Source organism: Fistularia commersonii, chromosome 12 (genome assembly GCF_037954325.1).
Source record: "Fistularia commersonii isolate RoL2024-O1a breed Wild chromosome 12, RoL_Fcom_v1.0, whole genome shotgun sequence".
NCBI lineage: Eukaryota > Metazoa > Chordata > Actinopteri > Syngnathiformes > Fistulariidae > Fistularia > Fistularia commersonii.
This window is the reverse complement of record NC_141295.1, coordinates 18766242-18792173: the sequence shown is the minus strand read 5'-3', so window position 1 is coordinate 18792173 and position 25932 is coordinate 18766242. Positions and strand designations below refer to the sequence as shown.

The window sequence follows — 25932 nt, the reverse complement described above, 5'->3', positions numbered from 1 at the left end:
CCCAAGTTCACAAGCCGCCTTCCGCCACTCGAACGCCCGCGGCCGCTCCTCCGTTCCTCCGCTCCTCCGCTCCTCCGTGGACCCACGCGTGATTCAACCCCACTCCAAGATCGACTTCGAAACTTCCACAAACTCCCATCACTTTTCACACTTTCCCTTTTCTTCTTCTTCTTCTTCGTCTTCCTCCGGGGTCGATGGCGCGGTCGACCCAAGATGGACCCTGCCGCTCGGCCGGGCGGAGATAGCGGCCGCCCGGGTCGAATGTAGAGCCGCTCCGCCGGGGAACGTCTTCGTGGGGCGGACGCGGGACCGAGCGGACGCCCGGGAGAGAATGACCGCCTCCCGCTGAAGTTGTGGCGGACACCCCCCCCCTCCCCTCTCCCCGTCTTCGTCGCTCCATGTCGGGAGTGGTCCGCACCCTGAGCCGCTGCCTGCTCCCGGCCGAGGCCGGCCGGGACGGCGGCGGCGGCGGCGGTAAGGAGAGGAGCCGGGAGCGGGACGCGGCGCAGGAGCGGGAGGCGCGGCGCCGGAGCCGGGAGATCGACGCGATGCTCGCCCGGGAGAGGAGAGCCGTGCGGCGGCTGGTGAAGATCCTCCTGCTCGGGGCCGGCGAGAGCGGAAAGTCCACATTCCTCAAGCAAATGCGCATCATTAACGGACAGGAGTTCGACCAGAAAGCGCTGCTGGACTTCCGGGACACTATTTATGAGAACATCCTGAAGGTAAGAGCGGGACCGGCCCGAACTCGTAGCCGCCTGAGGCGCGCTCTGATCGGCGTAACTCACCGGAGAGGTCCGGGGGGGAAGGTGACCCTCCACGGTTACCTCTTAAATTCTGATTTCTCCAATTTTCTTTGCTATAATCTGATCAGAGCAACAAACACAGCCCCGAGGTTGTATTTCAATGTGATATTTCTACTTTTGATCCACTTTTTAGATTTGACTTATCAGTTATATCGTAGTAAGTATTGTAAATCATGGCCTTTTGTTAGACGCTGTCCCAATATTGACATTTTCCTCCCACAACTCCTTCACACACACACACATGAACAGAGAGAGGTTTGTTGACATAGTGCATATTTTTATCCTGAAGTGTGTGTGTGTGTGTGTGTGTGTGTGTCTTTGTTTGCCGCCACGACTGGGCCTCCTTCACCAGCTAACAATACCAGACTATTCCTCAGGGATGAGCACATCCGCTCCGAGTGCCACAAACCCAGACGGGACGATAAGCGTCCCAGTACGCCCCCATCCCAACCCCCACCCAAATACCAGCATACAGCGGCGGCGGCGGCGGCGTTCCCGTCATGAGGAGCGTGATTGTGAAGGCTCGCATTATTAGGCAGAGTCGTACCGCGGACGGGTACGGGCACGGACCCCATGACGACATCCTTATCTCATTCTGAGGAGTTCTTGCACTTCTTCAAACAATTCACTGAAAAGCTCAACGTCTTGTCGGTTTCGGGGGCGGCACGAGTTTTATCGAACCCGTGCATCTCAATCTTGGAACGTGCTTTAACATTACCGTCATTTCCGAAATATTGGGCGCATCTGCGTATAAGCGGCAAAATAAAATGAAAATAAGTAAATAAATATGTGTACATATACAGGTGGCACTTGTCTATAAGCTGCAGTGCAGGTGTCACGTTGTAACATTTACACACAAACATTTTTTTTTTACTTTTAAATAAACAACTGGTACTGGAAATGCTTTTTCCCGAATAGTGCATGTAAACGATGAAAAACATTAATAATAAACAAGACTATCGCTATCTTTGTCTTCCTCCTGCGCGCTAAAACCGTCTTCTTCGGTGTCAGAATTGAACAATTTCATTTCATCTTTCCGATCAGACGAGGCTAAATGTTTTGGCGGCGTGAAGCTCGTTAGCCAAAAAAAAAAAAAAAATCCATAATTAATCGCATCCTTGTTTAAGCCGCAGTATTGAGAACGTATGAAAAAAGTAGCCCGGAAAATAAGGTATCTTAGATTTTGGGCTTCATATCGTCTCCTGCGGGGAGGCAGCGTAACAGTGCAGGGGTGGAACTGTATCAATGAAGGTTTTAGGAAAGAGATGATAGTAGCCTGAGGAACGCGACGTGTTGACTTGTTGTTATTACTGTGGGCATCCAGTCGGCTGGACGGCGCTGTCAATAAAACCAGAGTCAAACCGCACTCTCCTCAGAGTCGTGCCGCTCTTTAAATAAGTACCCGAGACATACCGGTCCTGGAACTCGTGTTTGAGTTTGCAGCCAAACCGGATTTGTGAAAAACAGACAATAAGACGATAATTTTATTTTTCATTTCTAATAGTATTTATTTTCCTTGGTCTATTCTATGGTACTAAACATGAGTCCAGTATGCAGATGATGGGAGGCCATAGCTCCGGGTGTGTGTTTGTTGGGACGGTCAAGCTAAAGGCTAATGTATGCTAACGTATGTAATGTATGCCGAGGTTTCGTACGTAAACAGTGTCTCATGTTGCCGCGGTTGTTCAGCGTACGGTAGAAGGCGCTGCAGAGTTCGGAGAAGCTGGCGATCATGTACAATGGAGGAAAGAGCGATGTGGTCGTCCTCTTCTCTGCTACTTTCGAGACCGGACGGGATTACGAAGGAAAGGAACCAGAGGACGGACAGATGGTAGAAGTTTTAACGCTGAGCATAAACGCCCGGGGTTTTACACCTTTACCGTCGATGGCAGTCGCAGAGGCTGTCCGGACCGGAGTCCATAAGGTCCATTAGGTCCTTAAGGTCCTACAGTGATCCCTCGCTATAACGCGGTTTACTTTTCACGGTTTCGCTACTTCACGGATTTGCATGGTGCATTGTGTTCTGCATTCTGATTGGCTAAAAAGTCACTCCGCTTCTTCTCTACCTGTGCGTCAATAACGTTGCAGTTTAATATGTACACGTACGTAAAACAGCTTGCCGAATTTACATGAGGTACGTGCAAATTCTCTTGCAATTTCATTTCGAGTTTCTCTAAAACCCATAATGTTGACAAAACGCTCTGGAGTGACAAAAGGGCCCAAAAGGCAGCGGAAGATGCTATCTATTGCAGATAAAGTAAAACTTCTGGACATGCTAAGGGAAGCTAAAAGCTATGCGGCTGGAGGTTGGCATGACGGAATGAATGAATCTTCCGTTCGTTCCGTAAAGAAGGGAGAAAAAAACATAAGGACGACAGCAGCGATGTATAATAGAGTATTTAATTGTATAATAATTGTTAAAAAAAAATACGGATTTTGCCTATCACGGGTTCTTTTTGGAACGTAACCCCCGCCAAAAACAAGGGTTTACTGTACACAGTTGGTAGATGAGGGTTCGAGTGGATGAACCTCTTCTGGGGGTCACGAGTCGACGGTGACTCCATTCCGGGTGTTCTGAAAAGTTTCATTACTCCCGGATTCGAGTTTTCTGGGGATGCTTGTGGTGACAGCGCGGCGCTGTGACAGCGCGGGGATACAGAAACGCTGACTTGCTCCTTCCTCTGATATGGAATAACCTCCTTCTGAATGCAGGAAGATTAATCTGAAGACTTTCTGAGGGGAGTTCTCTCCCTTGTAATTATCTGACGTCTGAGGGCCGGTGCATTAATGCAGAGGAGGCCGGTTCCCGCCAGATGTCTCGGAGCGTTTTGTCTTTATCTCCCCGACTGACTTAAATTAAACCCCGAAGACAAAAGAAAACACTTTGGAAAATTCAGAAATACTCGGCTCTCGCGCTTAACGGGATACAAACTTTAGAATTCTCGGCCTCCTGTAAGTCAAGCGGGGTCAAGGAATCTTTAGAGAACGAGACAACCGTGGTGATAAAACCAACGGGAAGAAACCAGCGCGGCCTCCAGCCGTCAGGTAGATTTCCACGGCGGGTCGCGAATAATGCTCCTCGGCCGTTCAGCCGCTCCCTGTTAGCTCTGGTTTGTGGGCCACTCGTGTCATTTACGGCTGCGCGGGAACGAATGCGAACAAGCGGCGTTGTAAAATGTCATTTATCTCGAGCCGTAACAGAGCGGCGGAGATGGCCTTGGCGCCGTACAAGGGAGCGCCGGCTCGCCTTTCCTGACGGAACAATAATAAGAAGCATCGCGCTTCCCGAACAAAGACGAATGTTGATCGCAATAGAAAGCAGAGGTAACATTTTCAGACGCGTTGTTTAAGCCGGCTGGAAGCCGACGGGTTGTAAATAAGGCGGATCGCCGAGTCGGGGGTCGGTTGAATAAGACGACGTCGAGGGAAATGAGAGAAAATGCAGATTTTTAGCGCTTGAACCCAAACAATCTTCACGCAGCTCCGGCTATCTCTCCGGGCGAAACCGTACCGGAGGGTCTCGGAGCCAAAAGTGTCGGGCCGGACGAGTATTAACTATCAAAGAAGGCTCTCGGCGAGGGCTTTCACAAGACAACAATACAATCGGCTTTAAAAGAAGGCTGAAATGTGAGCTCGCTCCCCCCGAAAAAAAAACAAAAACGCGCGGCCAAAGCCAAACTGAAGTAAATGACGACGTAAATAGGACTATCGGGTATAGACCGGGGAGAAGAAACTAGAAGCAAGAGATTAGATAGCTGTCTGGTACAAGATGATGACGGAGCAGGACGACCGTCCGCCGTCACCGATACAAAACAGACAAACCGAAACCCAACACCAGCTCCGCCGCCGCCATCGACTTCGGAAACGTGTCAGGCATGTGACGTTTCCCAGACTCTGCAGTTTAATAAGGATCACCTGAATCGTCCTCTTATCAGAAGTATTGTCTCTTTATCGGGAGGTCAAGGCGCACTCGTGCACTCGTGCACAATTTGGTTCACAAGGGGGCCGTTTCTTGTCGAGACGCCGACATGTGACCCGGAGTTACGATCCCCGGCGGGGGCAGAAGGCGAAGGCCGACGTACCGAAGCGATTAGCCGCACGACGGCTACGATGGGACGTGACTCAGAGTTTACTCACCGCTTTTTTCTGTTAGCAATTTAGATGCTAAGCTGGTGATTGTTCCGCATGTGCGTCACATTATAGCGACACGGCGGGGTGTGTGTTCGACGCCCACGTCCTCCCACACACACACACACACACACATGCAAAGACGGGGTCGGCGCAGGGTATCGGATGAAGCATTGGGTCCAGAAACACTCAGCGTGCATGGACACACACACACACACACACCAGATGGAGTCAGTGTGATGGTAGGAGATCAGGCTGGTGCAGAGGTTCACAACGCCGCCTCTCAGCCAGAAGGGCTTGGATTCCCACAGTGGGCCGTCCTGAGTGGAGGCTCCATGTTCTCCCCGTGTCTTCTGGGGTTCCTCAGGGTTCTCCGGGTTCCTCCCGCAGTCCGAATATTTGTTGGAGGTTCACGGAGACTCTTGTTTTTTTCTCCAGTTGTGTGTTGTATGTGTGTCTCTGTGTGTGTCCAGGGTGAACCTCGACTCTCAAACACCGAGTGCAAGATAAGCTTATAAATCACAAATGAATGGATGAAATGGCCTTCAAGCTATGGAAGGTTATGAAAAGGCACAGCTGATTCTACGTAGCTTTCAATATTCTAGAATCAAATACTTTCAAACAGCGGTCCCCCAAACCTCTTTTGCACCGGGAAGCACTTTTCTGCACGAAAATGTCCAAATAATAAAAGCGTTTGTCAGTTCACAGTATTTAATCTGAATACAATATTAAGAGCGACAGGAAAGCAAAGGCGGAAACAGTCGATTTTCAAATCTTGAAGGTACCAAATGATGCATCAGCTGAAGGGTCGGACTGTTTGTGAGCCGTGAAACCGCATAAAAAAAACAACCATCGGGGTCGAAGTCACCGTTCATCCGTCGGTTATCTTGCACTCCGGGTCGCCGTGATGCTGCGGCCGCGATTGGTCGAGAGGCGGGTTCACCAGGGTCTGGACGACCAGGGTGTGCGATGAGCTCCCCCGCACGCCGAGCTTCTCGCCGCGAAGCGGACGCGCGAACGTAACGGTCGACCGTGAACTCGCTCGGATCCCCCGCCTGACAGCTCACCCTTAAAAACAACTCCATTCCCGGCTCCGGGACTCCCAGGGTTCCGGTTTCTTCATCGAACGCTGGAATGTGACCGAGTCCAAACATTTTTTTTTTTTTTTTTTTTTTGTGCGCGTGTGAGGTCACAAATCACGCCGGCCGGTCCGCCTCCTAGAATCCGATCTCCGCCGAGCGCCGAGAAACTTAACACTTCCAGCACCGGATGCGAAAACAGCCAAACGGCACAAACGTCTTTCCGCACAGTGAAGCCTCGACGTCCAACCGAGCAAAGAAGAAGAAGAAGAAGAAGAAGGGAAACATTTGATCTCGTAACAGTAACAAATGCACAAATAAACTCGTTAAAAGTTGTTTTGTTTTTTTAAATGGAGCCGCAGAAACATCTGTCAGCGGATTCAGAACGTGGATTATTCTGCCGAAGCTCGAGCGGGAAGCCATTTCAATTCAAGAGGAGCTGTTTAACATCGTGAAACTGTAAGTTTCTTCTGACGGCGTTGGTCGCGGCACATCCTCCACGCCGAAGGTAAAGGTGAATATGGATGAAGGTGGTCGGAAACAAAAGGAACGGAGGAGTTTGTTTGCGTCTGACGTCGATCCCGGGTGTGTTTTTTATTTTCCTTGTGATTTCCCGCTCTTGACGCCGGCGTGTCTCCGCAGGGAATGCGCGTCCTGGTGGACGCCCGGGACAAGCTGGGCATCAGCTGGCAGAGCTGCGAGAACGAGAAGCAGGGGATGCTGGTGATGTCGTGGGAGGGACGCGTGGGCGCCGCCGGCGTCGAGCCCGGAGAGTTCCAGCTCTACGTGATGGCGTTGGGATCGCTGTGGGTCGACTCGGGCATCCAGGAGGCGTACGCTCGGCGCTCCGAGTTCCAGCTGGTGAGTGACGCCGGGCCGGGAGGACGTTTTTTTTTCGTATCACGTGAAGTAAACGACGAGTAAATTACGATTATCGGCATCGTGGAGCCGAAATACGAAGAGGGTGAAGTCGTTTTATCGGTTATTTGGACGCTCGTGTTCGTCCTCCTCCGTCGAAATCCCCTCTTTCAGCGTCTTTCCACTCCGCCATCCCTCCTCCTCTGCTCCCGTCCACGTCCAAACCATCTCAATCCCGACTTTATCTTCAGAACGCCTTCTCTTTCACTGACCCCGAACGTCTTCGCAAACAACCCGCCGCCTTTTCCACGGACGAAAAACGAGAGTAGAGTTGCGACAGAGGCGTCCTGTCTGAGGCGGCGTCCTCCGCCACCCTCGCACTTTCACCGCTTGCGTCACCGAACGGAGAATCGTTGAGAATTTTCCAGATGAAACGTCAGACGCGTCTGCTTGGACGGCGGTCGGCTCGGCAGACGTGAGTCATATCAGATATCGGGAGATATCGGATTCCTTCAGCTTCTTCCTCCTCCTTCCCGGAAGGCTCGTGGAGGGAGGGGACGGGCGTAGCGGGGGATTCCTTAATGCTATTTTATCATCCGCCCGTTAGCAGGATCACAGAAATACGCCCACGCCGTTTACTTTTTGGGGGCGGGACACGATGCGGGAGAGAGCCAATCACAGCTGGGCTCACGCCCGCACGGATCTGCAGGCGCATTTATCAACAAGACGGGAGGATCGGATCAATGCAACCGATTGTTCTCGGGCTGAGGTTCGTGTTAAACCCCTCGCCTTTCACCCTCCATCCATCCATCCATCCACTCATTTATTCATCCATCCATCCATCCATCCATCCGTCCACTCATCCATCCATCATCCATCCATCCATCCATCCATCCGTCCACTCATCCATCCATCCATCCATCCATCCACTCATTCATTAATCCATCCATCCATCCACTCATTTATTCATCCATCCATCCACTCTTTCATTAATCCATCCATCCATCCACTCATTTATTCATCCATCCATCCATCCACTCATTCATTAATCCATCCATCCATCCATCCGTCCACTCATCCATCCATCCGTCCACTCATCCATCCATCCATCCATCCACTCATTAATTAATCCATCCATCCATCCATTCATTAATCCATCCATCCATCCATCCATCCACTCATTTATTCATCCATCCATCCATCCATCCATCCACTCTTTCATTAATCCATCCATCCATCCATCCATCCGTCCACTCATCCATCCATCCATCCATCCATCCACTCATTCATTAATCCATCCACTCATTTATTCATCCATCCATCCATCCACTCATTCATTAATCCATCCATCCATCCATCTGTCCACTCATCCATCCATCATCCATCCATCCGTCCACTCATCCATCCATCCATCCATCCATCCATCCATCCATCCATCCACTCATTCATTAATCCATCCATCCATCCATCCATTCATTAATCCATCCATCCATCCACTCATTTATTCATCCATCCATCCATCCACTCTTTCATTAATCCATCCACTCATTTATTCATCCATCCATCCATCCATCATCCGTCCACTCATCATCCACTCATTCATTAATCCATCCACTCATTCATTAATCCATCCATCAATCCATCCGTCCACTCATCCATCCATCATCCATCCATCCATCCACTCATCCATCCATCCATCCATCCACTCATTAATTAATCCATCCATCCATCCATTCATTAATCCATCCATCCATCCATCCACTCATTTATTCATCCATCCATCCATCCATCCATCCATCCACTCTTTCATTAATCCATCCATCCATCCACTCTTTCATTAATCCATCCATCCATCCATCCATCCGTCCACTCATCCATCCATCCATCCATCCATCCACTCATTCATTAATCCATCCACTCATTTATTCATCCATCCATCCATCCATCCATCCACTCATTCATTAATCCATCCATCCATCCATCCGTCCACTCATCCATCCATCATCCATCCATCCGTCCACTCATCCATCCATCCATCCATCCATCCACTCATTCATTAATCCATCCATCCATCCATCCATTCATTAATCCATCCATCCATCCACTCATTTATTCATCCATCCATCCATCCACTCTTTCATTAATCCATCCACTCATTTATTCATCCATCCATCCATCCATCATCCGTCCACTCATCCATCCACTCATTCATTAATCCATCCACTCATTTAATCATCCATCCATCCATCCACTCATTCATTAATCCATCCATCAATCCATCCGTCCACTCATCCATCCATCATCCATCCATCCGTCCACTCATCCATCCATCCATCCACTCATTCATTAATCCATCCATCCATCCATCCACTCATTCATTAATCCATCCATCCATCCATTCATTAATCCATCCATCCATCCATCCACTCATTCATTAATCCATCCATCCATCCATCCATCCGTCCACTCATCCATCCATCATCCATCCATCCGTCCACTCATCCATCCATCCATCCATCCATCCATCCATCTATCCACTCATTAATCCATCCATCCATCCATTGAGGCAGGAGTCTTCCCCAGCTGTGATTGGTTGAGAGGTGGTTCACCTTGGATCCGCCTCCAGCTGATGACGTCGCCACGTTTAGAAACAAACCACCGTTCACAAAGAGCCATGCAGCTCCTCACCCTCTCATTCACACGTCTGGACAAAGACCCGCTGGCGTGTTTCGGGGTTTTTTTGGCCGGTGGGAGGAACCCGGAGAACCCTGAGGAACACGGAGCCTCCGGACAAGACGGCCTCCCTTGTGGGAATCCAACCAGGGACCTTCTGGATGTGGAGCAGAAGGCGGAGGCCGTTGGCAGCCGAGGGGAAAAAAAAAAACCCCACGTTTTCCCTCTGGATTTGAAGCGAAGCGGCGGAAAGAGTGAATTCCACATTTACATACATCATAAAAAAGAAGAGTTTTGGGGTTTTTTTTGTTGGTCTAAAAGCGATGATCGTTTGTTTGTGAATGTAGCCGGGACGCTACGTCCTCCTCCTCCTCCTCCCACCAGCAGCTGAATTAAACAGCCTTAAACAAATGTGAGATTTGTATAAAATATAGCCTGGAAAGCAAAAGAACACACTCTCTAAGCACACTTCCCCCACACACACTCACACACACAGAGAAGTTCATTATATTTCTGACATCTGAAGAGAATTGGAAAAAAATGTCTGTTTGAAAGCCGCCAATTTTATGTACTTGAAAGCGACATTAGCGAGCGGTGGGGGAGCTGGAGGAGCTCTCGGCCCGGTGATTAACTCGGTAATTGTGTACAAATCTGCTGCGAAGGACCCGACAGACGGTCAATGACGCTCGGCGGCGGGGAGCGATCGCTCACCGCGTTCTCGTAGAGGAAAAAATACCTCCCCGTCCCGCGGCGGCCAGCTGTCTGCATCGGCGACGCGCTAACTCTCATTAGCGGTCAAACTGCTCCGGCCGACCTTTGACCCCGACGCACATCATATCAGTGATGACACAATCTGGAGCCGAACAGGAGCTACTTCCGTCTCACTTTTAGCATACTGTATCTGTGTGTGTGTGTGTGTGTGTGTGGACAGCTCTAGGTCAGACCGCCTTGTCTTATCTCCTGTGATAAAGGCAGAATGCTGCGGCTCGGAGGCCTGCAGACGTTTTTGTATTTTACCTTCTGGTCGGAATCGAACACGGAGCTTCTCAACTGAAATACGCTGAAAAAACAAAATGAGGGAACGTTAATATAACACATCCTAGATCTGAATGGATGAAATATTCTTTGTTCTTTACATGGTTGAATGTGCTGACAAGAAAATCACACAAAAATGATCAGTGGAAATTAAATGTGTGAACCCATGCAGGCCTGGATTCGGAGTCACACTCAAAATGAAAGTGGAAAAACACACTGATCCGACGTTGATGTGACGTCTTTAAAACAAGTCCAAATTAATGGTGTTGCTTCCTAAGCGGACGATGTCACACACGTGCGATTGACTGAAATGTTCCCATTATTTTCTGGAGCTGCATTTAATCAATGCGCCGTTCGGAACCCTGCCTGCTGAGATACTCGACGTCCTGCGTGACCTTTCCGACGGCGCGACACGTCCGAAACAGTCCCGGGTCGGGACTAAAAGTCCACTTTTATTCAGATGCTTATTCATTTTAACCCGTATTGATAAGCATTCGAAAAGGCTTGTAGCCGTAGAGGAGCGGCCGGCCGCGGACGTCATCTTTCGCTGGGAGAAACTTCACTCATTTATTCACTCGTTCATTCATTCATTCACTCATTCATTCACTTGTTCACTTGCTCATTCATTCGCTCGTTCATTCATTCACTCATTCATCCACTCATTCATTCACTCATTTGTTCATTCACTCATTCATTCACTCACTCGTTCATTCATTCACGCATTCGTTCATTCACTCATTCATTCACTAATTTGTTCATCCACTCATTCATTCATTCACTCATTCATTCCTCCACTCATTCATTCACTCATTCGTTCATTCACTCATTCATCCACTCATTCATTCACTCATTTGTTCATTCACTCATTCATTCACTCACTCGTTCATTCATTCACGCATTCGTTCATTCACTCATTCATTCACTAATTTGTTCATCCACTCATTCATTCACTCGTTCATTCATTCACTCATTCATTCCTCCACTCATTCATTCACTCATTCGTTCATTCATTCACTCATTTGTTCATTCACTCATTCATTCACTTGTTCATCAACTCATTCATTCACTCATCATTCATTCACTCATTCATTCACTCGTTCATTCATTCACTTGTTCATCAATTCATTCATTCACTCATTCGTTCACTCATTCATTCATCCACTCATTCATTCACTCGTTCATTAATTCAGTCATTCACTCATTCATTCACTTGTTCATTCATTCATTAATTCAGTCATTCACTCATTCATTCACTCGTTCATGCACTCATTCATTCACTCGTTCATTCATTCATCCACTCATTCATTCACTCGTTCATTCATCCACTCATTCATCCACTCACTCATTCATTCATTCATTCACTCATTCATTCACTCATCATTCATTCACTCATTCATTCACTCGTTCATTCATTCACCTTCTCGCTAAAAACGTTCTTGTTCAGTTTTTCCACATTTTTAAAACCACGGCTAATCCCATCCCATCCCCGATAAAGATACTGGTTAATAGAAATGTGAAACACTGTAAAGTTCTCCTCGGCCGCCTTGCATCCTCAGCTCCCTGGCGCCCGATCTGGGAACTGAAACCCAGTCGCTCGGTGTTTTCTGGCGGTAGCGTGATATTAGTGCAGCTGTGGACGGTTGAAATCTTGAAAACAAACATGAGGGCCAAAACCGATGGGGAGGGCGTGTTTTTTTTTTTTTTTGTTTTTTTTCGGAGACACGTGATTTGCGGCCGAAAAAAAAACAAACAAAAAAAAAAAAAAACAGACTCGTAGCGGGAGGGAACGTCGTCCGTCCCTCGCTATCCGAGGAAGAAAAGTGCTGAGTTCGATACCCCCTTCGCACGCCTCCGCCGCCACTCCCTGAGAGGTTTTTCTGGGATACCGCAGTCAGCTTTTCCCAGGCCGGGCTGGAGCTGGGCCACCGGCGGACGGGGGGCGGAGGGGAGTCTGGGAGATAGCGAGGGAAAACAAACCCAGAGCACAACGCGAGCGGGGATTTTGTTTACTTGCAGGCTCCTACGACACACCCTTATAACACACTTTGATATAGGATATAAACACCCGGTCCTTCTTTTGTCCGGACAAAACAAGATCACACCGCGCCTGGAAACGGCCCATGTTGTCACACAGCGTGAATAAAGGAGACGCAAGTTTACACTATAATCAGTGTGTGAGGGCCTTATAGGGGGACTTTGAAGATGTAAAGAGCCCATAAATGCTGCACAAACACACACACACACACACACTCGCAGACGCCGCTGTGGGTAAATGAGCTTTCAGCGTCGAAGTTCCTCGGCCGAGTCAGTCAGATGTTTTTCCTCTCCTGGTCTGATGTTGGCTGAACGCATGTAACTTTATATATAACTGTTGGGAAATGCCTGCCGCCGCCGCCGCCTCTGGCTTCGCCGCGGGTGTTTCCCCTTTTCGGTTCTCCGCCGAACGCGTCCTCCTCGGAGAACGCGCCGCTCCGCTCGATAGCGGAGTCCACGTCCGGTGGATAAGGTTACGAGTCGCCGCGGCAACTGAAACGGTTACTATATCCTATATATACTGTCAAACTGTCCACTTAGTAAGCGACGCTGATTCATTTAGACTTGATTTAAGGATATTACATCAGCCCGGAGTGTGTTTTTCCACTTTCACTCGGAGTGTGACTCCAAATCCAGACCTCCATGGGATCAGACATTCGATCTCCATTGATCATTTTTGTGTGATTTTCTTGTCAGCGCATTCAACAATATGAAAGAACCAAGAATATTTCATTCACTCAGATCTAGGATGTGTTATTTTAGTGTTTTTTGAACAGTTAATATTACAAAACTGCGCAATTGCATCTTGCAGTCCTGCATGCATTTCCACCTTATCATATTTATCCCGCACCTCCCACCAATCCCGGCTGTGATTGGACGAGAAGCGACCAATCACAGCTGCACATACAACATTCACATTCCATGTAGAGACATCCAACCGTTCACACCTCTGGACCATGCAGGGTCTCCAGGGAACCTCCTGCAGGTGTTTGGACCGCGGGAGGAACCCTGAGGAGCCCCAGGGACCTTCTGGACAAGCGGCAGATCAATATCAGATATTCACCTCCGTCACGGCATCAGCCGTCACACCAACGCGCTGGAACTCAAACACACTCGGTGAAAACCACTTCCCGCAGCTGTTTTCCCCTCCGGCTGAACGACGCGATTCTTTTTATTTTTTGTTTGGATTCATCATTTAAAATTGCCACACATAATTTCAACCACTTCCCTTTTTAATTGAATTTTAATTTCATTCGTGGCTTAATTGTTCACCGAGCCGCCGGTGCTGTTCAGCCACCTTTCCGTTGATTCGGGGGGTAATTACCCATTGATTACTTTAAAAAGGTGCCTGATTGGTTCTTGACTCCTGCTAACAATTTCAACCACTTGAAGAAAGTGTAGAATATTAGCAGCCTGTCTGTAAATGTTTGCATATCTTTATTTTCTAAATTAATAATTGTCTTTCCTGTTAGCTGTCATTTTATAGACTAGACGGTTAACAGAGTTGGGAAGTTAATACACACCGGAAAGCAGCTCTTTGGTCAAACAATAGTGTCACACCCTGTCGCACACAGACACACACACACACACACAGTGCAAGTGGCTTATACATATACCTGTGGTCGCACACACACACACACACACATGCACACACAAGCACTGCAGAATGTCAGCCTATTCAGGTCTTTGCTAAAGCCCCTAATCTGCCCATACACGCCATGAATGGAGACATTCCTCACACTTTACTCAGCCGCGCACACACACACACAAACCCAGACACAAACACACACACACACACACACACACACACACACACACACAAGTACAAAGCTCGATTTTTCCGTTTTACCACCTGTAGCTCAGCGTTAAAATCCACTCAAATCTTCACGCGTGGCCTAATAAAATCAGTAATCAGACTGATTACCCCCTGCTGATGGCAATTAAAGTGTGTGCGAGTGTGAGTGCGAGTGTGTGTGTGTGTGTGTGTGTTCATGCATGTGTGTGTGTGTGTGTTCGCATATCCCTTCATCTCCGGGAATTCCCCTCTCCCTGCCTTTCCCTCCGACCAGCCCCTCCTCCGGCCCACGTCCCCGGCGAGCCAATCCGAGGGCGCCGCTTTGTGTTTTCTGTTGCCGTAACATGGCAGGTCAGTCGTTGGGGGTCACGGGGTCGAGCGTGAGCGGCGCAGGGGTCGCGTTTCCTGGTTGTTACACGACATGTCCGGGATTGACGGGGATTAATCCGACAGCCCCGTTTGGTCAGTGGGACGGCAGCCGAACATCTGGAAAGTCTGCACAAAGTTGCTGTCAGCAGAGGTTTTAAAAGGGAATAGAACCACATTGTTTCTTGGCCTGAGTGAGTGTGTGAGTGTGTGTGTGTGTGTGTGTGGGTGTGTGTGAGAGAGATGGGAGATTTATAATGACTTTGTAACTTGGTTCTGTTCGCCTTGCTAATCCCTCCCTCCCCCATGTCTCTCCCCACTGTTTTTCACACACACAGCTGTTTCCTGTTGAATGTGTGTGTGTGTGTGTGTGTGTGTGTGTGCGTGCGTGCTTGTGTAAGCATTCAGCTTGAAATCTATTGTCAGGAAGTGTAAGGAAGATTACGGAGGCCCGAGTTTGATTTGATTATTATGTGCGACATGTTTTATATTACAGACCCAAATTGCGGTTTTTCCAAGTTTCCAGACGGTTTCCTACAAATCGCATGTGTTCAAACACCACGACAAACACGTTTCAAAGCTCCCGTGGATTCAGAGCGAATGCTCCGTACCGCCGCTGTTTCCATTCTTTTCTAGGCAATTATTTACACGGCTTAATTTTTTGTATTGCTTTTGAGTACACTGCAGCAATCTGCGTCAAAACCACATTTCCACCCAGGGGTGTTTGAGCTCCGCCAGGCGTGAAGGCGGACGCGGTTTCCACCGGGTCACGGCGCTCGGGGCTCATCCCGATAATTGATTCTCAAATCTCCGGCGAGCTCAGACCGATGGCCCCGGACGTGGAAAGTAACGGTGCGGATTCAGATGCCATCGGCCGCAAACCTTAATGCCGTTTCCTCCGTGTGACCGAGATGCCACAGTGCAACCAGGATGACCTGGTTGACACCAAATATACTGCTCAAAAAAATAAAGGGAACACTTGAACAACACAATGTAACTCCAAGTCAATCACACTTGTGTGAAATCATAGTGTCCACTCAGGAAGCAACACAGATTCATTTGGACTTGTTTTAAGGACATTACATCAAAGTTGGATCAGCCTGGAGTTTGTTTTTACACTTTAATTTTGAGTGTGATTCCTAATCCAGACCTCCATGGGTTGATACAATTGATTTCCATTGATCATTTTGGTGTGATTTTGTTGTCAGCACATTCAACTGTGTAAAGAGCAAAGTATTTCATAAGAATATTTCATTCATTTAGATCTAGGATGTGTTTTTTAAGTGTTCCCTTTATTTTTTTTTTGAGCAGTGTATATATATATATATATATATATATATATATATATATATATATATATATATGTTTCTCACTGTTCAGTATCTTTATAGTTTCTTCCTCTCTTATTTAAATCACATTTTCCGAGTAGAAAACAAACTATCCATCATGAAGTATTGTCAGTCAGCCTGATTCCATTATCTCTGGCGTAAAGTTCGCGTCAATGAGGATGAAACAGGAAATGACATCGTTCAACATCCGGTTTCCGAAGTAAACATTGAAGTCTGGTGGAGAAACACGGAAGTTTGAGAAACGCGACACTGTGATATCATTACAGACGCAATAAACTCAAAGTTGGATAAACTTTTAAAGTGTACTTACCCACGACGGTCGCACGGATGACGCGTTTAAGAGCTGGAAGGAAAAAAACAAGATAATATTGATTGCCAGCTGTGTCAAACACGCAGAAGTATCGCGTTATCTTCGTGTGAACATGAAGTTATCGTGATGATTATTCCTTTTTTATGTCATTATTTATTCCTTTATTTTATTTATTTGTAATTCATGTTATTTTAAATCATTTATCCATAGCAGTTATATTTTTATTTATTTTTAGCTCCTTATTTATTTCATTTATCTTCTTTTCTATTTTGCTTGATTCGGATTTTATTTCTATGTTTTTAATCATTTATCCACACAGGATATTTGTTTATTTATTTAATAATTTTACTATTATTTTGTATTTTGTTAGGGGACCGTGCACAAAAACAACTGTGATTCCGTCAAAGTAAACCTATAAAACCTTTCTTTTCAATATCATAAATTGGCAGTTAATAAGGGATGCTATTAAATGATTACTTAGAGCTGTAAAATAAGAAGAAATGAAGTAAAACACTGGAGAAAAGTTAGCAGAAAAATTCCGAGAAATGACGTCAAGTGATGACTTGCGAATTTGAAGAAAATTAACTGGACAGCGGATACCAGGAAATAGTTATCAAATAACTGGGAACAAACAATGTCTTTCAAGTGATGAAAAGTAATTCTTTAAACAGCATCCATTACACCATGCGTGATGTTTTGATGTTTAAATGCTTTCGCGGTTGAAGTATCAGGGATCACCCTTTTCTTAACATTTCTTTTAGGATTGTGCATCTTTTATTTCTCAAAGTTGATATTGTGAAGGAGAAAAGGGAGGGATGTTGTAATATTGATAGTGTGGGCGGCGTGAACCAGCACAGGTAGATCACATGGTTCTTGTCTTTCCATGTTTTATAACTGCACTGTGGCGGCTTCCACTGCAATTCAATAAGTTAGGACTACAAGAAATGAAATTGTTCCAATCAATCAGATTAGGGCTCTAACCTGATAATCATATAACGTGGATTAATGTTTAATAAGATGAGTCGGTGTCATTCTGTGGTTCTAACGGATTTTTTTCCCCCTCCTTCCTGTCCGCAGAGCGAGTCGGTCAAATACTTCCTGGATAACTTGGATCGCATCGGTCAACTGGTGAGTCACGGCGGCTCCTTCGCCGCTCCCGAGCCTTTTTCAAGTTTATAAAAACAACAACCCCTCCCCTGCGCGTCTTCCCTCAGAGCTACATCCCGAGCAGGCAGGACATCCTGTTCGCGAGGAAAGCGACGAAGGGGATCGTGGAGCACGACTTTGTCATCAAGAAGATCCCCTTCAAGATGGTGGACGTCGGCGGCCAGAGGTCCCAGAGGCAGAAGTGGTTCCAGTGTTTCGACGGCATCACGTCCATCCTCTTCATGGTTTCGTCGTCCGAGTACGACCAGGTGCGTCGGATTTTTCGAAACGGGATGAGGAGGACGGGAAAAAATAGAGGCGGGGGGGCGCCGGAGGGCGATCCAAGGGTTGCTGAAAGCTCTCTTTGTGGTCGGTTGTGCAAACTTTGTTCTCCCGCCCGTGGCTCCTGTTCAAGTGAGCGGTCATATGACTACAATTGGATCCTGAATTGGTGAATGGAAAAATCGTGTGTGTGTGTGTGTGTGAGACAGGCGCTCATTATTATTCAGGAGGTTAAATCCATTTGGAGGCTGCAGTGGGACGAGGGCGCCAATAAACAAATGAGCGTATTGATTGGCCTATCAAGTATTGAAAGGCTTTGTAACTAATTAACTGTAGTAATGCTTAAGAGCAAAAATAGTGAGTCACAGTTAAGACTTTGTACTCTTTTGTGTTTTTATCACTCTTTACCCAAATGACTGATATTGTGTGAAAGTTTAAAAAACGTTATTTAACGAGGGATTTTAAAACTGCCTCATTAGAACACCTCCTCCTCCTCCTCCTGGACAATTCGATTAAAGCTGCCATGTTTGTAGACATCGACATGGTAAACATTTGCCAGACGTGTCGGTTCGGGTGATCTGACACGAGGAGAACGGCTCTCGACCTTCGCCGTGTTGTTGTTGTTGTCTAAATGTAAAGAGCTGTAATTTCCCCGATGGTCACATTGATCCACACCATCAGACCGCTGAGGAGACGCACACAGACCATAATATCCACTCAAAACTAAGAAACACCATCTCTGATACATCTCATTGTCTGATCCAGTTAATGTAAATAGTCTTCCAGCTCCATTCTGAGGCCACAGCCAATCAGCTGCCTCCATCTGACCACATTTAATTATCTGCTCTAGCTAATCCTCAGCCAATCATCTGCCTCCATCTGACCACAGCCAATCATCTGCCTCCATCTGACCACAGCCAATCATCTGCCTCCATCTGACCACAGCCAATCAGCTGCCTCCATCTTACCCTCTCCTCTCACCGCAACTAACTTCCTGTCCTCCTTCCCGCCATCCATAAACCTCCTCATTGGTCTTCCTCTCAACCTCTGAACATGTGTGTGTGTGTGTGTGTGTGTGTGTGTGTGTGTGTGTTTCCCAGGTCCTGATGGAGGATCGCCGGACCAACCGCCTGGTGGAGAGCATGAACATCTTCGAGACGATCGTCAACAACAAGCTCTTCCTGAACGTTTCCATCATACTGTTCCTCAACAAAACGGACCTGCTGGTGGAGAAGATCCGCACCGCCGACATCCGGAAGAACTTTCCGGAGTTCCGGGGCGACCCGCGCAGGCTGGAGGACGTGCAGGTCAGAGTCTTTCCACGACATCTTGTCATCTCCACTTAAAGTCGAAGCTAACAATAATTATCGCTAGTAAGCGTCATGAATTGATAAGCACCGGCTAACGCTAGCTTGATTAGCACTTCAGGATGAACGTCCACATTCCTTCCTCGCTTTCGCCTCATTTCATTGGCTCCGACCTTGCCGTTGCTATGATACGGGATCGTTGTCACAATGAAAGTACCTGAGAAAATGAAGGCTCGTCCTCCGCTGTGATTGGCCGGCTGGGCGAGGCTTCCCAGATCTGGACAGCGCTCTTTAGGAGGATCTCCGGACGTTCTCCGAGGAGCGAGGAACCCGGAGCAGGAACCCTGGAACCCCCGGCTCCATGCGGGCGGCCTTCTGCCTCGACCAAGAGAAGGACAAATGATCTATTATTGCTAATAGCAGTAGCGCTAACAGCTACGTACAATAATAGCTTTAATACCGCGAGACCGAGCGGCAGATGAAGCAACGTCCGCTGGGATAGAAAAAGTATCTCAACAACAACTTGCTATTTCTGTCATCTCTCCATCTGTACTCTCCTCACTTCTTGACTCCAGAAGAAGAAAAAAAAAAATCCCCATCATCAGTGTTTCCCCGCCACGCCCCCTCGCTCACGTCGGGTCGGTGTCGTCTCCGCCTGAGCTTCTGTAAATTGCACCCGAGGAAAAGCAGCAGGAGTCGGATTGCATTTCAGGACTCCGGGTGCCGACGCCGTCCCGGGTGCGAAAGCGACTCCTCTGGAGTGTTTTGCACACAAGGTGTGAAAGCTCTTTATAAGTGGGAGCGTGAAACGCAGGATTGAAAGCGCCGGAACGCATTCACACTCGCATGCTACCATAGCGACGGCTGCAGAGCCGCTAGGCGACGCGCTCTCCGGACCGGCCGAGGAGAAAATAGGATAGAAAAGAACTTTATGAATCCCGAAGGAAATTCTTTTGCCGGAAGGCTCCGAGATGACATACATTCACTCCTCTTGCAGAAAAAGAAGGGAGTTGTATAGTTTGGCCACAGGTAAGGAAAAAAACGTGCAAGAGGTGAGAGGTGTTGTCCCTGAAAGTGATTAGCTTCTTCAGCTTCCACTTCTCAGACACCTCCAGTCCTCTTCTGTTCCTTTGGGCTTTTCCCTTCAGGGGTCACCAGAGCAAGTCCACCGTCTCCATCTAACCCGATTCTCTGGATCCTTCTCTCACACCACCTAACTTTATATCCTCTCTCACGATATCCATTAATCTTCTCTTTGGTCTTCCTCTGGACCTCCTGCCAAGCACCTTCAGGAACCTTTTACCCAGATCTTCACCATGGATTAGACATGAACAGAGGATTGTTCTTGTCCAAACCATCTAAGTCATAATTTTGTCTTGGTCATACATGTCCTGCACCCCTGAGATAAATTCTTCTTTCCCTTTGGGCTTTTCCCTTCAGGGGTCTCCACAGCCAATCCACCTTCTCCAGCTAACCCTATTCTCTGGATCCTCCTCTCTCATGATGTCCATCAATCTTCCTGACCTTCAATTCTAGCATCCGTCTACCAATATATTCACTCTTCCACCTCTGTACATGACCCTAGCATCTCAGTCTGGATTCTCTGACCTTCTCTCCAAAACATCTACCATGTGCCGTCCCTCTAATGGACTCGTTCCTGATCCTATCCATCCTGGTCACTCCCAAAGAGAACCTCAAGTTCTGTTGGTCACTGTTTGTAGAGCATACAGCATCATCTGTAGGTCTCACCACTGTCTTGTCCCCCTTTCCTTTCATTTCGGCCGATCGTCTTCTATCTTTTCGTACCCCTGACAATTTTCTCCACCCATTCCATCCTTGAACCCGTTTCTTCACCTCTTTTCCACGCTCCTCTCAGACACCTCCTCCGACGAGTCCGGTTCACCTCCGAAGTTGGATCCGGTCCTCCTGATGAGCTTATTTAGTCTGTTAGCGTCGTCTGCCTTTAGCCCACCGCCCCGGCAAACCACAGCGTAGAAGATGACACCAGACTCCACCGTGTGATCAAACATCTGCAGAACGGCTCTGCAGACGCTGAAAAACCAAAGTCTCCTGAGAAAGTCTCCACAGATGCCGTGCACACACACACTCACACACTCACACACACACGACAGTTTCGATCACAACCCCGGCTCTAATTTGCAGAGGAGTAATTCCAGCGACCTGTGTGTGATTGCAGGGGCCGATGCTAATTGGCCCCCCACCTGTTTCCGCTTGCAGATGCTTCTTTATGCGCTAGTTTTTAATTCCCAGCTGATATCTCACCGGCTTTACCAACAGAAATTGAGCTTCTCCTCAAAACCGATATCTGGCGTGTTCATCGGAACGACGGCGTCGCACCTGTTGTCGTTTACACATTTATCCAATTAAAAAAACACGAGGGCTGGAAACGCCGAAGGGGCCGTTCGGTCCTTTTTTTATTTTAACGCCGCGTCATCGTAAATTCGCGCGACAGCGTGGAAGTCGTTTGAAATTAAATAGATTTGGGACTAAACGGTCTCCCGGTGTTTCAGACCCCCGACCGAATTATCTGTCGAGGAAAGCGACGGCCGCACCGAGCGCGGCGCTCCGGGGAGGCGGAGAGCGTGGAAATATTAAAAACGGCGGGAATTCTATTCTCTGCGGTGTAATAGCTGCACGCCGCCGACGGCTTTAACACACACCTCCCTCCGCCCTGCGCGCAGGCCTTCCTGGTGCAGTCGTTCAGCCGCAAGAGGAGGAACCGAGGGAAGCCGCTGTTCCACCACTTCACCACGGCGGTGGACACGGAGAACATCCGCTTCGTCTTCCACGCCGTCAAGGACACCATCCTGCAGGAGAACCTCAAGGACATCATGCTGCAGTGACCCCCCCCCCCCCGAGTCCAGACCTGTGGAGACCAGGCCGCCACACACACTTTTTAACTTTCTTTTTTTAAGGAAAAACTAGAAAGTCAGTCGTCGCGGGACACCAGCACTGAGAGTGTGTTTTTTTTTTGTTTTTTTTTTCTGTGTACATAAGACTTGACGACAGACTCGTCGCTAAACCGCATCGCCCCCCCGAACCAGGGCGGAAACACTCGACTGTCCGACCCTTGGAGTAACAAAAAAAAAACACACACACATCCTCAAACGCAGACGTAGATGTGGGTCAGTGATGCCTGATTTTACCGTTGTTCATGTCCTCCCGAAGGGGTTTCTCCGAATAATCACTTTTACCCGCTGGAAATCATAAATATATACAAATATATACAGAAGTATATAACTGTGATATTACATCACCGTTTTTCACGCCCAGAATCACAAGCTGTGTATTATATATTTTTTGACGAGATTACGATCACATTTTCTCAGTCGATTCCTGAGCCTCTGGTAAAAAAACAAAACAAATGGGCACTTAAAAGTAAGCCAAAGGAAAATGACCTGAAGAAATACTGAGAGCTACTGGGTGGAACGGTCGCGGCGGAGCGATCATCGCCTCCGCCTCGAAGCCAGAAGGTCTGCGGTTCCATGAGTCTCCATGTTCTGCCCGTGGGGGTTCCTCAGGGTTCTCCAGGTTCCTCCCAGAAACACATGCAGGAGGTTCATCAGAAACACTGAATTGTCCAAACGTGATATTTCTTTCTATATGACGTGTGAATGGTTGCATAACGTGTGAATGAATGAATGGTTGTGTGTCTATAGGCTACCTGAATGAAAGGATGAACACTAGATGTCTCTACATGTGTGAATGAGAGGGTGAATGTTTACATGTATATATACTGCTCAAAAAAATAAAGGGAACACTTGAACAACACAATGTAACTCCAAGTCAATCACACTTGTGTGAAATCATAGTGTCCACTCAGGAAGCAACACAGATTCATTTTGACTTGTTTTAAGGACATTACATCAAAGTTGGATCAGCCTGGAGTTTGTTTTTACGCTTTAATTTGGAGTGTGATTCCTAATCCAGACCTCCATGGGTTGATACAATTGATTTCCATTGATCCTTTTTGTGTGATTTTGTTGTCAGCACATTCAACTGTGTAAAGAGCAAAGTATTTCATAAGAATATTTCATTCATTTAGATCTAGGATGTGTTTTTTAAGTGTTCCCTTTATTTTTTTGAGCAGTGTATATAACATGAATGAATGAATGGTTGTGTGTCTATAAGCCATCTGAATGAGAGGATGAATGCTGGATGTTTCAACAGTTTGTGTGAATGAAAGGGTGACTGATTTGTCTCTTTATGACAAGTGAATGAGAGGATAAATGTTTGTCTGTTATCCACGGGTCCAGAGTGAACCAGGCCTCTCACCCAATCAGAGCAGGGCAAGAATGAATGAATGAATGAATGAATGAATGACTGCTGGGAAACCCCTCAAGATGTACCGCGGCTAAAATCAAGCATCACTCACCGTTCCTCCTCCGCCTGGCCCGGATTATTCCTCATGATGTCGGCGGAAGGCGACTCCTCTTTTTTGCGAGAACTGAAAAATAATATGTGAAAGTAACATGTGAACGCATGGGCCGAGCGCGGAGCCTCTGGCGTTCACTATAAACCGATGCGTATATTCCTACTAATCGTGCAGGCAGTGAGGAAGAGGAGGGAGGGGTTCTTTGGAAAAAAAAAAACGTCGATATGCAGATAACACAGCGCTCATAGATTAGTCAGAATGATACTCGACAAAAACATCACTAATGGAGTTAACTGTTTTTGTGTTTGTTTCACCACTGAGAGATTCATGTAGCATGGGGGGGTGCTGTCGCTATGGTTACGTCTGGCTGAACACATCTTTCGGTGCGCCTGTTTCGTACTTCTTTTAAATTTTCATGAGGGGATTTAAAATTGCGGGGGAAAGGGGGGGGAAAAAGAAAAAGAAAAGTTTTGTCGCCATCGTCTTTTGAGAAATTGCAAATCAAGTCAAACGCTTTTTTGAATTTTGATTTTATGCTCAATCTTACCTTTAAAACGTAGATTCTTCCGTTCGTTGCGTTCCGTGAAAGAAACAACAAAAGAGAAAAAGGGACTTTTCTTTTGGTTTTTACGTACTTTTTTAAATTCACAACGAAATACACTCGCTTTAGCTTTTTAGCTTGAGTCGCTTTGCGAATCATGTCGGTCAAATACGTTTTATCTTAGGTCAAAACAAAGGCATGAAGCTCAAATGCCACACGGTAGCGGTCGAAAATATGAAGTTTTTAACGTGTAAAACTTTTAAAACCCCTCAGGATTGTGCTGGCGTCAAGCTCGACACGTACACTACAAGTGTCAACGACACGCTAGTCGCTAGCTTCTGGTCACGCAACTATTTTAACTCTTATCAAACTTCGCCTGTCTTTTGTTTCCAGTTTGAGCATAAAGTTAACGGTCAAAAGTGTTGAACTGTGCGGCAAATTTTAATTTAATTATTTTACTTCGAATAAAAATGCTGTTTTGCGTTAGCGTCGACCCAGTCAAACTAAACAGCGTGGCTAACCTAGCTAGCAAGCTATCGTCGGCTGCGGTCGAAGCTGCAGTTAGCGGTTAGCTTACTTTTGCTCCACCTATCTTTTATGAACTCGTTACTGTTTGATGACCAGAGTTGTAAAAACCTGTGAACCCGCCAAGGAAAACAAAGTCATAATTCATTAATAAAGTTATAAAATTGGGCGCGGTGGTTAGCGCTGCTGCCTCGCAGCAAGAGGCTCCATGTTCTCCCCGTGTCTGCATAGGGTTCCTCAGGGTTCTCCGGGTTCCTCCTGCAGTCCAAACACATGCAGGAGCTTCATGGAGACCCTGAATTATCCAGACGTGTGAATGTTGTTCGCCTCCGTATGTGAACCCAGCCTCCTGCCCGATGAACGAGTGAATTAATAAACTAGTTTCATGACCACTAATGTCCCGAGTTAAACCACTGAGGTTCGCCAACTAGAGAACGTCAAACTTTTGTCTTTCGTGTTTTTTTTTTTTCTAGAGTATGAATAAATAAATAACTCTTTTCTGCTCCACTTGCTTTTTCCATCCTGGATTCAAAAATGAAAAAAATAAAACACCCCATTTATTTTTCTCCTATTTTTTAAATCAGCCTCTTTTTTGCGTCCCCTCCAAACAAAACACCAAAGCACCAACCAAACACCCTTTTATTTTGTTTTGGTTTTATGTTGTGTTATTCATGCAAAAGTAAAACTACTATTTTTTTCTCTCTCCCCCCCGTGTTGGATTCTCATCGGAGAAAAAAACAAAAAAAGGTTTAGAATTCGCCGAATCTGACCTTTTCTTTACTGTTCTTTGAGGTCTTCTATGAACGCGTGTGCGGCGTGGCGGCGCAGGTGTTCCTTACGTACGAACGCCGCGTCCACCTGCATCGCCATCTTCTGTAATCAACTGTAATTTATATGTTGCTGTGTGTGTTTGCATCAGGCCGGCGTCCATGCAGCCTGTAAATAGAAAACACTGTGACTGTCACTGTGTGTGCAAAACCACTCTGTAACAGCATCACTGTAACTGTATCAGAACTAACCTACCGTCGTCCACACACACACACACACATATGACTTTCCCCTACTCGTCGTCTTTGCACTGGATGTGTACTGAGAGAAAAATGCCCAGCGAGGAAAATGTCTGGAGATTAAAAATAAAAAAAAAAGGGCAATGAAACAAATAAACAAGAGGGCTGATGACTTTGAGAGGCGGAGAGATGGAACGAGGGAAGGAGGGACTTGTTTGGTCTCCTGCTTTTTTGTTTTTTTGTTTCCCAGCGTCTTGGCTCTGTGCTCTGTGGTGAAATACACTGCCGTTTGCTGACA

General features: G+C 47.1%; 1 protein-coding gene and 1 long non-coding RNA gene across 2 annotated transcripts; one reads left to right on the top strand and one right to left on the bottom strand.

The window, feature by feature from the left end:
* On the top strand, nt 1-25932 carry gna12a (guanine nucleotide binding protein (G protein) alpha 12a). Its single transcript, XM_086157563.1, has 6 exons — nt 1-722; nt 6653-6871; nt 17508-17558; nt 17645-17845; nt 18959-19165; nt 21868-25932. Exons 1-6 carry the CDS (start codon nt 399-401, stop codon nt 22027-22029), a joined length of 1164 nt encoding a protein of 387 aa, XP_086013689.1. The 5' UTR covers nt 1-398; the 3' UTR covers nt 22030-25932.
* LOC147229075 (uncharacterized) lies at nt 17705-21309 on the bottom strand. The gene is made up of 3 exons (XR_015106987.1): nt 21020-21309; nt 19383-19540; nt 17705-17982 (listed from the first exon to the last, which is right to left on the bottom strand). It is a non-coding gene; the product is annotated as an uncharacterized LOC147229075 (long non-coding RNA).